At 45.8% G+C, this 14,799-nt stretch overlaps 1 protein-coding gene across 2 annotated transcripts; it reads left to right on the forward strand.

The window, feature by feature from the left end:
- Nucleotides 1-6,065: 6,065 nt before the first annotated feature.
- NKX2-5 (NK2 homeobox 5) lies at nucleotides 6,066-10,580 on the forward strand. Of its 2 annotated transcripts, none has more exons than XM_043521149.1 (2): nucleotides 6,066-7,334; nucleotides 8,972-10,580. In XM_043521149.1, exons 1-2 carry the CDS (start codon nucleotides 7,169-7,171, stop codon nucleotides 9,577-9,579), a joined length of 774 nt encoding a protein of 257 aa, XP_043377084.1. In that variant the 5' UTR covers nucleotides 6,066-7,168; the 3' UTR covers nucleotides 9,580-10,580. The 2 variants fall into 2 exon arrangements, with proteins under 2 accessions (XP_043377084.1, XP_007062425.1); XM_007062363.3 differs by having other exon boundaries at nucleotides 6,094-7,225.
- The last annotated feature ends 4,219 nt before the right edge of the window (nucleotides 10,581-14,799 follow it).

Raw genomic sequence — 14,799 nt, forward strand, 5'->3', positions numbered from 1 at the left:
TGGCAGCCCTGGACAAAGGGATCCACACCACAGCTCATAATCAGAGGAGGGATCCTGCTGCCCTTGAAGACAATGACAAGGTTCCAATTTTCTTGAATAGAAGCTGGATAAGACCCTAAAGGGAAAGGGCCTTTAGAATTCACAACCATTCACAAGCCCTCACTAAAAGTAGTGAGCTGGTCATCCCAGAAAAGGGTATCTTATTAGAAAACATTAAAGCAAAATGGATAGTTTAAAAATGTAGAAGGAAAGGAGTCTCTCCTAGACAGGCTGCAAGGATGACCTGCTTGGACAGCTCCATTTTCCTCTACAGAGATCTAGAGGCAGGCAAGAAACCACCACTGTCTTAGTGTCAAGAACAGAAAGTTAGCAACATAAAGCTTAAGGATTTATACATGTTAATATCTCTGTTGTAAGCCTGCATTGGAAGCCCAAAAATGCCCTCCCCAAATCTCTCTCTTCCCTGGTTCTAAGATTCAAGGCCAAATTTTCAAGATCAGCTGCTTAAAGCTAGACACCTAACTTCAGATTTAGATGCCTAGATAGGTGGTCTGCTCTGCAAAGGGGCTGAACTTCCACCGCTCCCTTTAATGGGTCCTACCCTCACCGTTTGAGTTTGTAGAAATGGGCTTCTAGACACTAAAATTAACACATATAGCACTTCACATATTCACAAAATTGTAGACACATTCAGCAATAAATCCTCATAATGAAATGACAATATCCTCATTTTACAGAGGCAGAGAAGTTAAGAGTCTTGCCTAGAGTCAGCTGGTAACAGACCCCAAGTGCTCCTAATTCCCAGTCCCTGATCAGACTTCAGACCACCCCACCTATCTGTCTCAGTTGCCAATTGAACATTAAACTAATAGTAATGAAAGACACACGAGATACATGATAATTTAAGTTAGAATTGTAAAACTATTATTATTTTATATCAAGCTCTTTACAATGTTTGTTCCCCTGGGGAGTTATGTTTAAAAATCTCTTTAACTGTATAAAGCAGAGAACTAATGACAAAGTCAGGAAGCCAGAAGTGATCTATACAGACCCCAGGACAACTCATCCAGTAGCTTCTGCAGCCAACAAGGGGGTAACTAGGAGATTTGCAAAAGTTTACTCAAGGAAACCCTAATAGCCTATTTCTGGAATACTAGCTCTTAATAAATGTACCGCACCTTAAGTGTTAGCACTCAATTATTGACAAGGTGTCAAACCCGCAGCGTTTAAACAGAGCCCTCCAACAGATAGCAGCAAATCCAAAGGCGGGGGAGGGGGGGTGAGTTAGACATTTTCACCTATTGGGATTAAAAACAAAATAAAATCAACTGTCTAAAATGAGAGGTTTCAATACCTTAAAAGAGTGAGAGAAATGTTTATTTCCTAAACTGACTGCAGTAAAAAAAGTTAAAAGCAAAGCTTTTAAAAATCGATTGTATTTAAAATCAAACCTAGAAATCGTTCTATGCCGCAAACAGACGGTCTGCAAATGAACAAGTGTGAACGTTACCTATATGTACTATAAGGAATGAAGGTCTGACTCCTGTTTATATCAAGGTCCGGATAAAGGGCAGCTTTGACTCATCAAGGAGTGCCCATATATTATGTTGGGTTTTGGTTTGGTATTTTTTTGTTTTTTGTTTTACTCATTTCCCTCCCAATGTTAAAGAGTTGATTCTGTATGGCTGCTTTCTGCTGGACTTGGAATGAGAAGTTGCTACAGGATATTTATGAGATTCTGTGTTTTTAGTTATTCTCTTTGTATATATATATATATATAGGGCCTGATTCTGTTGGCATGTTTACCAGCCTGTATCAGAAGTAACTCAACTGAAGTCAATAGTGACAGTGATAAAACCTGCATACTTGAGATCAGAATCAGGCCCTGATTTCCCTATTAAGGAATCTGGATTAGGTATAATCACGGTGACTGCCCTGATGTTGTCCATTGTCTGCTTTTTACAGAGTAAGCAGATGCCATAAAGCTGAACAAGAGTAAAAACAAAGCTAATTTGTGCGAAATAAGGAGGATGCAGTAAAAACATTGGGGTCTGTGGCAATTAGTGCCATCTCCTTAGGCTGAACTGAATACCCCTGTGAATAAGGAAACTGGTTTTAGATCAATCATTTTTGAATCACAGCCTGCATTCCTTAAGCCCCCTAACTCCTACTGAAAGCAGAGATAGGTAACTCAGGACCTGATCCTTCAAGTGGAACAACAACAAAGATAATGTCTGAAATATTGGCCGAAAGCGAAGAAAGAACAGAACCAGAACCAGGGTAAAAAGCAGCTGAGTGCTAGAGAATAGGAACTCTTATGGGTATATTAATGCCACTTCCAATGCTGTTTGGTGCCTAAATACTGGGCGGATGGACACCCCAGATATAGCTAAAAGAGAATACTGCAGAAACCCCAATGGCACACCCACTCCTCTGTTCCGCATTGTACTTGCTTATGCCAAGTTTATCCTGCTAAGGCCTCGCCTTGAGACAGGGGTTCCTGTTTGGCATAGGTCACCGCCTGTCCTACACCGATACTGTATCAGAGCTTCTTTAGCTAAGGCAGCGTGGCTCTGAAATGTTTTCTTACTGAAGGACTGATTGCCAGGAGGCTAGCAGAAGGTCCAGCCCCGCTTGCCAGGTTGAGATCACGGCTAAGCCACTAACTCGGCTTTGCTGCCATCTACATGAGGGGAGCTCTCCTGGGACTCGGGAACAAGGCGGGGTGCTTTGGCTCCCCTTCTCCCTTATGCCCCCGCAACACACCCCTCCCATTCTGCCTCTTGCATGTTTAGTGGGTAATTATTTCAGCGGGATGGGGGAATATAGGGGAAGAGGGTGATGAGCCCCGACCCGGAAAGTCCGTGAGCTGCTGTATGTCAGTGGCTTATTCATCAATCAGCCGGACACAGAGCAGACCCGGCCTCTCTTTACGGAGTGTTTGCTTTTTCACCAATTATTGCGGCCCTGCAGCTCTTTTTGTTGATACAGTAGTTTTAAAAAGTGCTAATGTTCATTTATCAGGGGGCCGAGCCCGGGACTCCCACTCTTTGTGATTCTTCCAAAAATATAAACACGGCAGGGCAGGGCTGAGCAGAAAGCCCCCATTTGTTTCTAAACTGCAGTATTAAAAGGGATGCATTGTTGAAGATAAAGCGGAGGATAACGCTGTCTGTCTCCAGCCAATGTCTCCGTAAAGCATTAATGACATTCCAAATGAGAGCTCCGGCTTATCTTTCAATTAATCACATCTACCTCTGCAGCCGGGGCCCTATCGATTGGGAGGGAGGGTGTGATTCGGACCCGCTAGGAACCGTACGGCTTCCAATTAATAATATTTATATGCAGGCAGCTTTCATCTCAATGTACACACAGGCCGCACTAGATACAGACTCGGCATGAAGTGAAGACCGACGGAGGCTGCAAGCTCATAGCAAGGACAACATGCGCTCGGATGCTGCGGAAAAGTTTGTTCAGCGAACCTCTGACCCTGAAAAGACGGTGGTAGCACCCAGCGAGCCTAGCCGAGATCAGAGCGCCATTGGGCTAGGCACTGCGCAAACACACTGCAAGAGACAGTCCCTGCCCCAAAGATCTTGCAATCTAAACAAATAAGGCCTAGAAAGGGTGGGAGAGAGGGGGCATGAACACACCCCACGTAGAGCTGGGGAGCTGGACACAGGGAGAAATCTCCCTTGAAGAGCATTCTATACATGGAAAAGGAAACGGAAGCGCCAGCAAAGACAAAATGTTTCATCCTGACATGGGACGGTGCGGGAGGGGAACTTTGCACTGACCTAGCATCCTGTATTCTGAAGCTAAGAAGCACAAGAAAGAGAGAGAGAGAGACAGGGAAACTTCGATATTTTCCCCCCGCTAAACTGTACAGACATAGGACAGGATACTAGACTAGTCATGACAATTCCTGTGTTCCTATACTTTATGTCCCTCTACATATTTTTAAATGTTAGTCAGGTGTATGTACATATGTTTGGGTAGAAGCTCCCTAAATGCGGAGTTTGCATTCTCTCCCACGCTGCTATCCAACGAAGTAGCATTTATTTTACACACCCACACGCCACATCAGATGGACTAGAGAAGCCAGGGCATCCTGAAGAGTGGGGTTTAGAAATTCTAGATGCAACCAACCTATGTAGGCGTCTAGAGTTGCTCTTAATTCCTTCTACACTGATTTACTAGAGAAGCGCCCACCATTGTCTGAGAAAGAATAGCTGAAAATAAGCCAGCTGTAATGGCTGCGTTTCCCTCCATTAAAACGCAATATTTCGGGCCTCTCTGTACACTCTAATCTCTTACTCTGTCATCGCAAACTCCAACTCGGATTCACCAACGAAAAGGTACCAGGACACTAGCAATCGTTTGCAGCAAGAATTTTAATTGAATCGGATGTTGCAACTTCCTCGGATAGCAGCGACCTAGGAGATAAAGCGAACTCCACGCTCCGGGAGCTTCTTCTCCCCAGCCTGGGAGAGTCGATACACTCACTGCAGGCCAGAGCGAGTTAATTGTTTTTCTCATTCGAGAGAAAGTTACATTTCCGCCTTGGAAAATACAAACCCATCTGAAGCCACTAGAGACAAGGGGAAAGGGCGGAGGGGCTGGTAAATGATAGGTAAATGTCAGAATTCAGATCCCCCAGTGGGAAAGAGAAGAAATTAGGCCGCTCTTCGGATAAAGGTGGCAGTTCACACAAGAGATCAACCATATGCTCCTTGCCCCGGAGTCTAGTGCGCAGGAGGGGGAAATCATTTTTTTAAATAGGGGCAGGTGCTTCTGGGTAAGGCTGTTAGGCCGCACGTGTTCGTGTGCAACTGGGGCTGGTTCGTCTTGCTGCTCTTTCTTTCTGGCTCTGATCACGAGCCCGCCTTTCCCCCATGGCCAAGCACCGGCTGCCCAACCCAAAGGGCCCGCCCAGTAACGCTCAATTCCAAGGCAAAGCCTGAAGCGCCGGGGACGTCCGCCTTAGCACCGGGTGGGTCATCCGGGGCAGATCCGCGACAAGCAGTGCCAGGCGAGTTAGCGCTGCCGAGGGGCCGTTACTGGAGAAGGGGCGACGCTATGTCAGGCCGGGGAGCGAGGCTTCCATACGCCCCAAACAAACGTCTCTTCTCTTTCTACTGCCAATCGGAATAAAAACCCGGCCCTTCTCCCCTCTTACACATGGCTGCAATCGCCGCCCTGGCACGAAGGCATAGATGGACATATTCAAAATGGCTCTCCTGCTGCAGAAGACCTCATGCATTACCCCTCTCAGCCTCCCAAAAATCCTGACCCTGCCTTAGGAAAAAAAAAAAAAGACTGGCCACCCCCCTTCACTAGTATCCCTGCCCAGGAAGGACATGTCAAAGGCCAGGCGAACTCACCATATCACCCGAAGACTCTTTTCCGCTCCACTTTTCCACATGGAGCCACGAGTCCCTTTCCTTATCTCTTATCACCCTGGGTTGACTTAAGAGATCATTAGGGAGATGTGCCTGGGAAGAGCTGCTTTCCAGTTGCCTTTTAGAGCCTGCTCTTCGCCCCACGCAAGGCTGGGGATTCCACACACCAACTACTTTCCCCAAGAAGTTACTTAAATGTTTTTGGGTTGTGTGTGTGTGGGGGGGGTGTTTTTTTGTTTTGTTGTTGTTGTTTTTAACTGAAAGCATCGCAACGCCCCCTCCCACAGCTGAGTCCTTCGGAGGGATTTGCTGCTGCGGTTTATTTTAGTTGCCATAAGTGCATGAAATTAATGAGCTCCCACTTCTGGTCCTTGAATACAAGGAGCTGCAGTTATTCACAGTCATAGCCTTCCACTTATCGAAAGCCAGGCCCCAAGACTGGGATTCAGATATTTACTCTCCGAGGCAGATAATAGAGATTAATTTTCCAATTTGTATTTGCAAAGAGCCCGTACTTCAGTTTTTCGCTACTGAGCTGTTGTTTGTTTCAGCGAACAGAGTGTTTTCCTTAACTGCTGCTGTATTTAGTGCTTTTGCATCACATATATCTTGCCTCTGATCTCTACAATCACCCCAAAGTTGCACATTATTGCTTATTTATTTCTTAACCCTCTCTTTAAATGCGCTAGGTTACTAATATTGCCCCCGAGTCCGCTGCATTGCAGGACGCTGGGTGACAAACCTTGAAAGAGATCTATTAAAAGCGATAATTTTTACAGGAAGAACAGAGTCTTGATAGTTTTTTGTCCTGAACAGAGTTACAATCAAACAGATGAAAAAGAACCACGTGTGGGCTATTTGACTACATTGCTATACACCATACATTGGCGTTGTAGATATTATGCCTCATCAGAATCTCATCGATTTCTTCTTCAATCACAGACGTAAATTTCCCCTTAAATGTGCCCCAATGAATGGGCTCCTCCGTTATCATTTGGATCACATAGTGCAGGATACTAAAAGAGAAACTCCCATTTTTTTAAATTGAATCCAGCACATATTTGCTTGATGGTTTCCTCCAGGCCTGTTTATTTAATCTGACTGTATGATAGATGGCATCAGATAGGGGGTTTGTACACATGAGGCCTTTCGGATTTTTTTTTTTTTTTAAGATCAACAAACCCTGCGGGGGAAAGCTGGGTAAATACAATGCCGCCCCTTTAAATGCGTGGGGATGTTTTTGAGTTGTATTACTATATTAGGTGACATGGAACTTTGCATCTTTCATTCCATCACTGCTCAGTTAGCCAATAGAAAGCTAAAGTCACCCAAAAACTGCCTAGTCCCTCCTTCTTTTCCTTTATGGTCTGGTTCTACCTGCCTCCAGTCCACAAGTCAAGGCTAATTGCTGGAATGCTATGCGCCCCTTTGGAGAGCTCAGGGGTCTCTACCGCTGCAGGTTGTTTGTTACCAATTCACCTTTACATGAAGCTGGGCTCTGGTCGCTGCCTCACTTGCCCCCACAATGTTTCCTAGTCCCGTGACTACTACGCCCTTTTCTGTCAAGGATATTTTGAATCTGGAACAGCATCAGACTGGCCTGGCTTCGATGGAGCTCTCCACTCTGTCCTCCTCCTCCTCCTGCATGCTGTCAACCTTCAAACAGGAGACGTACACTGCAGAGGCAACAGCCCTTCCTGAACTCAGTGAGGAGCTGACTCAGACTCACCCTTCCAAAAACTCCACCACCTTCCCCAGCTCCTTCTATGTTAAACCCTACATGGAAGTGGACTCGGCCAAGGACTCTAAAGTGGACAAGAAAGGTAAAAGGGCAGCACTCCGAGGAGTGTTTTAAAAACCACCGAGGGGGTCTCTTTGGAAAGTACAACCCCAGGCCTTCAGTGGCAGCTGGTTGGGGTTTGTTATCTAGAGGTAAGCCCGTTTCTTTGGGCGCTGGAGGATTTTTAGATGCACTGATAAGATAAAGGGGGAAGATCGTCTTCCCCGTGCCTCGAAACAATCTCTGTCTACTTTTCTTTCCCCACCACCCTTACCGGCCATCAGACCCAAGCTGCTAAAAAGGAGAGGAAAGTTACGGGAGGGAAAGAGATTACTCAACGGCTTCCACTCCCTGTAACTGAGGAAAAAGGCCAGACCCCCGGACGCCCCTCAGCTCAGAGTGATGGTGGGTGGGGGGGAGTTGTCTCCTTTATCAATCCAGCTGATAGCAATGTTTGTTAGTGATTCTGTTTGAATTAAATTAAAGCAGGTTACTTACATAATAGCTCCAAGAATAGAAATAGAGACGTACAAGTAGGCAGAGCAATTATTAAATAGTACCCGAGAAAATACTCTATCGTTTTTTATCTTTCCGAGAAACAGGACCGGTTATTTCAGCGACTCCAGACCCATCCCCGTGGAAAGGCCATTTTGACCGAACTCTGGGCAGCGTCTTGCTGCTTGTAAGATGGTCACTTGTTTACAGGGAATGTTACTGGAAGGAGAGACTAGGAGATAGTACACGACAAATATTATCCCCCTTTTCATCTCTATAGAGCCTTCCAGACTATGATCTCCAGGAGCTCAGCATCTCCTATTTGCAGGCTAGCTGAATCCTTCGAGCACCCCGGGGACTGGAGAGGGTTGTGGTTTTGGGGTGGGGGAGCAGGAAGAGGAGCGAAGAGGAGAGAAGTTTCCTATTACCTGTAACTTGTTTCCAAACTCGTTTACAGGAAGAATTTTGGTACAACAGCAAAAATGAAACTATGTTATAAATTGCGAGCGAAAGTGAACTATCTGGCAAACGGAAAACAACGATCAGCCAGGGGACTCCAAGTGAATTGCAAACTGGCAACTAATTCAGGAGAATAATTCCAAAATCTATTACTCACCCCAAAAAAATTTCTGCTGAAAGAATCATAGCCATTCCCCGCTCTTTAATGTTCACAGTATCCGTAAGAGATACCCATAGTTACACGGTTTACATTTAAGGCCCGTAGGATTTTGACTGCAATTAAGAAACAGCTGAGCCGATTTCAATGCGGTCGGTGGATACTCGCTACAAACACAGTACAAAACGAATCGACTCTTTGTACTAAAGAGATTAAAGATTGAAATCGTCGTTCCGATTTTTAAGTCTTAGGGGGTAGCCGTGTTAGTCTGTATCCACAAAAACAACAAGGAGTCCGGTGGCACTGTACAGACTAAGAGATCTATTTGGGCATAAGCTTTCGTGAGTAAAAAAAAACAAAACACTTATTCAGATCTGTTAGGTGCCACCGGACTCCTTGTTGATTTTTAAGTAATTACGCATTAATCTAATTTTTCATTTACTATGGAGCTTTAGTAAATGTAGTAACATTTAATAATATAGTTTAAGAACTTTACAATGGAAGTAACATCCTGGAGAAACTCCAGCGGCAACGAACGGGGTTGAAAGCTAATTGGAGTCTGTAGCTCAAACAGAAGCAGAGTTTAGTTTAGTGGAAAGTCTGTGACACTCACTTACACGGCTTACAATGATTCACATACACTGATTATTGTGTGCTGGTTTCTTTGTTTTGCTTCAGAACTGTGCTCCCTTCACAAGACCCTGGAACAGGAGAAAGGGGGTTTGGAGGATCCAGAGCGGCCCAGACAAAGGAAGAGGAGAAAACCTCGCGTCCTCTTCTCTCAAGCTCAAGTCTATGAACTGGAGAGAAGGTTCAAGCAACAGAAGTATCTCTCGGCCCCCGAGAGAGACCATTTAGCGAACGTCCTAAAGCTCACCTCCACCCAGGTTAAAATTTGGTTCCAGAATAGAAGGTATAAATGCAAAAGGCAGAGACAGGATCAGACCCTAGAAATGGTCGGGATCCCTCCACCGAGGAGGATAGCAGTGCCTGTTCTGGTGAGAGATGGGAAGCCCTGCTTAGGGGAATCTTCCCCCTACAGTTCACCCTACAATGTCAGCATTAACCCCTATAGCTACAACGCCTACCCTGCTTACACTAATTACAACAGCTCAGCCTGCAATGCCAACTACAATTGCAACTACCCTTCCATGCAGACCATGCAGCCTGCTGCAGCCGGCAACAATTTCATGAACTTCAGCGTAGGGGACTTGAATTCAGTGCAAACACCGATTCCGCAGGGTAACGCAGGGATTTCCACGTTGCATGGGATCAGAGCCTGGTAGACTTACTTCACCCATCCCTATTCTAGGCCTCAGTGCAACACTAAAATGGGGACAACGTTTCACATGGACTGTAAACTGATCAATGGACCGAACAGCAAGATGTTGGACTTGAGGCTAAGGGAAAGGACAGGCTTCACCCCTGCCTGGGACCCCTCCGAGAAGCAAACAAGCAAGTGTCTCGATATATTTTCAAACTGCTGGGAGGACTGGAAGGGAATGGGCCTCTTGAAGGTTAATGTAGCGACCTCCTCAGATTCACCAGCATGCTTGTCAACATCTCCAGTTGGAAGTTTTGAAAGTTCTTTGTACAGATTATTCTACCCCATGTAAATTAAAGCACACACACACTCTATTAGATGTGGGGGGTTATATTAAAATTACCAGACCCAGGTGCTTTGGAGAGCACATGACCTGTCCCATGTAAAGCTACACACAGCTCCCTCCTAGCTTCTCAGAAAAGGAAGCCCTAAGAGCTGAGTTCTTGTACCGATCGCCTACCCAACATTGGGCCGTTTTACGCTACAGAAATGGCTCCTTCAAGAAGAGTTTGAACAATACCGCCGGTGCAAACTCTTCGATTTATTTTAAAAATCAGAAGTCATGTTTCATTTTGCACTTCCTGTATGGACACTAGATTTTGAAGAGTCCTTAAAGTTAAGTGTATCGCTAGTCCTAGATCTTCAAACGCTGCCTTTTGGTGAAAACCATGCGGGTCTGCTGTTTTATTTAAGATGTAACTTTCCTTGCCCCAGAGACAGGGTGGGAGAGTATATCGTGTATATAGATCTCACCAGCACACAAAGGCTAAAGACAAAGCCCCGAAATGAAGGAATTCTGATGCTGTTACATGCCAGATCCCCCTAGGGTTATGCACTAAAACGTGATTTAGTATTTAAATGCACTGTCTGGTCCTTGTCCAGCCGCCAGTTTGTATGTCTCCCTTTGCTGTGCAAGCTGATGGAACTCGGTGACTTGTCATTAAAGAGAGTGGCTTAATGTTGCTGCGGCTTCTTTGCTTTCATTCTAGCCATTCTTACTCCCTTTGCTAGCCTAGTGCTTCTGGGGTGTGCAGAGGGAAAAGGCATTTCTCTACACTGCGCCCGGGCAGGGCCACACCAGTGCAGGAGACTGAGGCCTATTTGCCCTCAGTTAATTCACTGGGTCAGATTCGCCCAGTGAAGCTCTCGGGAATATCTCAGTAAAGTAAATAGATGAGTGAAGCCAGCCGGATTCAGCTCATAGCGCAGTAGTATCCCGGGCAGCATCCCCCTGCAGCATTTTTACTTTACCCGTCTTAAGTCTGCGTCTAGGTTTACAGCGACGCAGGAGACAAAGCCAGGAGAGGGGTTCATGCTCATTATTTGGGGGCTGGGGTGAAAGATTGTATTTCACTTGCTTTGGGTCTCTCACATTTTACTCCCTGATTTCATGAGATGGGAATAATATATATATATAGAGAGAGAGATATTTAAAAAAAGTCTGTCATTTGTAACTTGTTCCGCGTGAAAACCAAAGAAGTTACATTTTTCCTTCGTATAAATTCCCGGACCTGCAGAAATTCCGCTAACTTCACTATTCAATTTTTAAGTCTCCGTTTGAAACAAGAACTCATTATATACAATACCCGTTCTGGGAGAAATCACACCTCAGACTTATTTATATCAACATTTAAAAACCCTTCTCATTCCGGGGCGATTGACCCTATCCAAAGTGCTAATAGCTTCCGCATTTACGTAGGTGGCTTTCTAGTTCTAATTCACTGTATGACGATTGTCATGATTGTATCTTTGGCCCGCAGACGATCTCTAGGTGAAGCCGTTTGGAGTTCCGAAACATGGTTTATGCACGCGGGAATGAGAGAGAGATTTTAAGTCAAAACGTCTGGTTTACAAAATATGACCAGAGCAGACAGCTCGGGGTATGGCATTCAGCGAAGGCACGAATTAAAAATAATACGCAGCAAGTCCCAGTGAGATTTTAATAGTATCTAAATTAGACACTGACACAATCCCTAGTAATGTTTCCATTCTTGCCGTTTCCATTCACTGCCAATTCCGCTCTTTCACCCCTCTCTCTCCTAGTTGAAACTCAATTTCTTTTCAGGACACGGACGTGAGCTTTACAGAAGGGGTGGGGATGGCACAAAAATTCACACTGGGTTAACATCAGGAGTGGGTCCCAGCAGCAGCTATCGATTGTGCATTAAAAGCGCTGTCTTGTTAAAACGAGCATTAAAGAACCGATCCCAGCAGTTCGCTCGCCTTTGACTTCCGTGGCCAGCGAGCAGAAGTCTTCCCAGTAGGGAGGCTTCTTCCCCCAGCTGTGGAGGTGAGCGCGGGCCACACGTATCGGATGAGCAGATGCTCGATCCAACCGGGCGTTTTTACAGTAGTCGCTATCAAATGTCAATTATTGGAGTGAGAAACAACAAACCTTGTAATTCAGCGCAGTCAAAACATCCTCTAAGTGTCTGAGATTGTGCTGGTTGTTGATAAGGCAATTAGGGGAACCTGCAGCCTCTCTCCCGGGCTCACCATATCTGCCCCATCAGTAAACAGGGATGGAGACAGGGTGGCTGTGGCCCTGGGACACAGGATGAAAGGCTGCCAATACATGGAGATCTTCCGCCGTCACTAATTCCCCTCACCCCCAGAACGGGACCGACCCTCCCCCCACCCACACCTCAGCAGGTAGGATTGCAGAGATAAGGAGGTCGGGGGATGGTTTCTATTTGCAATCAGGGCTGCAGCTCGAGCCCCTGGTGGTCTACAGTGCATTCACCTGTCTAGGCCCCAGGGGGTTTCTCCCCGTTGGAAACCGTCTGTCAGACTCACTCTATCTTTAAAACATAATTCTGTTTACATATTTTGGAGGGATTGACCCAGACGGAGGCACAATGATTTCGGAATCCCGCACAGAAAAAGCTGAGAGCCACCGTCTTTAAAATATCCTGTAAAGAGGAGGCAGTGCGGAGAAGCTAAGAATGGCTGGCTATTCGGGAGCTGATCGGCACAATACAATTCCTATACTTCTGGTTGGAAAAAGCAAATGATGCTTCTCTCCGGGCAGGGACAAGGATCCCCCTTGCTGCAGTTCGCTAACCCTGAACATTCACATCAGAGCGTTTGATCAGGGTTACAGCTCCTGAGGTCTTTACCCTGGCATAATTCCTGTGAACTTCAAGCGAGTTTTCTCCAGTAAGGAGCAGTAGTTTAATGAAAGAGGATTACATTGCAAAGAGGTCACTGGGTGCTTCCTTTGTGTATCCCCAGTCAAACACATGCTCCCTGCTCTAATTCCAGGAGTGTGTGAATAGCACACATGCAGCGAACCCAGGGCCTCTGCGCCTTCTGCAGCCAAGGCAGAATTTGCCCAGGATCCGAGTCCCATTTAGACAGGGAAATCCTCAACATTTATATTAAGGGCAAGTGGTGAGCTGCTTAACTCAGGGGAAAGGCAGTGGAAATTCGGCCAAGTGAAGACTGAGCCATGCCCACAGAATCTGACACTGGTCTCTCAGGATCCAGCACACTAATATCTGAGGGCAAGAAAAATGGTCCAAAAAGAGTAAGGGGAAGAAGAGGCTTCCCAGAGCAACAGGTCATGATGGGATTCTCACTGCAGCAGTGCTCTTGGCAGTAATGTCCTTCACATACATTGGGGCTGTGGTGGGATTGCTCCTGTCTCATGCTTTCCTGGCAGCGCTTGTAATCCCATGTGAATTTTTCAGGGGCAGATGTCTACTACTACCTAGTTAAACCCCGTCTCCAACTCTACAGTACAAAGTCGACTCTCGGCCCAGAGTTTGGGACTGATTTCTTGCGCTACACTGGGCTCATGGCTCAGAGGGATCAATGCAGGAGCCAGCGTGCCATGTATTACTAGAGGCTCTGCCTAGGAGGCCTCTCACATTCTCCCCTCCTCTCCATACTTCCCAGTTCCTGTGGGAATTGCATCACAAACAGATGCAGAGCAGGATAAGACAGGGACTTGGAAAAGCAACCGGAGCCTTGGAGCTGGTTCAGAAAGTGATTTAGGCAGAGGACACAACTGCAGCTGGCTGGAACAGCGTCCTGTACTCCAGCCTAAACCTGGCAGCAGATCAGGGATCCGCAGAGTGAGGCATAGTGTGGGACTTTGATAACAGGGATTCCTTGTTAAACTGCAGGGATTGATTACGGGGATCCCTTCTTAAATTTAATTCCTTCTTAGACTGCAGGGACCAGGAGAAAAATACCAGGAGAGAGTGTTCACTGCCCCCACCACCTACCCAGGGGCTAAGCCACCTTGCTTCTATTTTGGGTAGGTCCGGGCCAAATTCATCTCTGCTATCAATCCTCTGCAGCCAGCGGAATGACACGGGGAACCAATCTGACTGGATGGCTCTGCACTGTTACAAAGACTATGGTGGCATTTCTCAAAGTTGATTAGGGTATTTCGACACCCAATTCCCATTCCTTGTAATGACTTGTCAGCTTTGAAAATCTGAATTTATGTAGATAAATCTCTGTCAGAGCCAGCATCATTTTACATCCATAGGATATTATAACAGTCCCCTGTACCTATAATACACTATTTTAGAGTAGAGTGTGGGGCTGTAGGGTTTCCATTGAGACCTTCCACACTCCAGATACTATAGTAATGCTGTGGGCTCCTGGCAGGGTAGGGAGTCCAGCAAAGGAAAACTGACTGCAGTTTGGATTTGAGATCCCCACTCCTCCTTAATTGTACATTTTAGGCCAGATTTTCAGGGGCCCTGAGCATCCACTTCTCAATTCGAAATCAACTGGAGTAAATATTGCTCAGCATTACTTGACTTCATAGGACAAGCGAGCTATAAGGTGAGGGCTTTATATAAAAGAGCTGGAATTCACTCAGTTGTTAAAGTAACATGTTAAATAAGGAATGACAGGAGGCTGCATTATAAACACTCTGTAGGGTACCAAATCACTTGCCTTTTGCAGTTCTCCCCAAATAACAGCCATGCAGTTTTCAAACTGTGTTATAAATCAGGATTTTATTCCTTAAGTCCTGTAACTCCCTGCACCCTGTGTGGAAAGTTACTCTGTTGGAAGAAGTGTAATTCCTGGGTTTTTTGCCCCGCATTCCTGCAACACAATACAAGGAGCCAGGGTCCTGGCAAAAATTAAGTAAAATAGCTTAGTGTTCTTGAACACCCCAACTAAAATACAGCAAACAGTACTGATAATAAGCAATGTC

This window comes from Chelonia mydas, chromosome 8, assembly GCF_015237465.2.
Source record: "Chelonia mydas isolate rCheMyd1 chromosome 8, rCheMyd1.pri.v2, whole genome shotgun sequence".
Taxonomy (NCBI): domain Eukaryota; kingdom Metazoa; phylum Chordata; order Testudines; family Cheloniidae; genus Chelonia; species Chelonia mydas.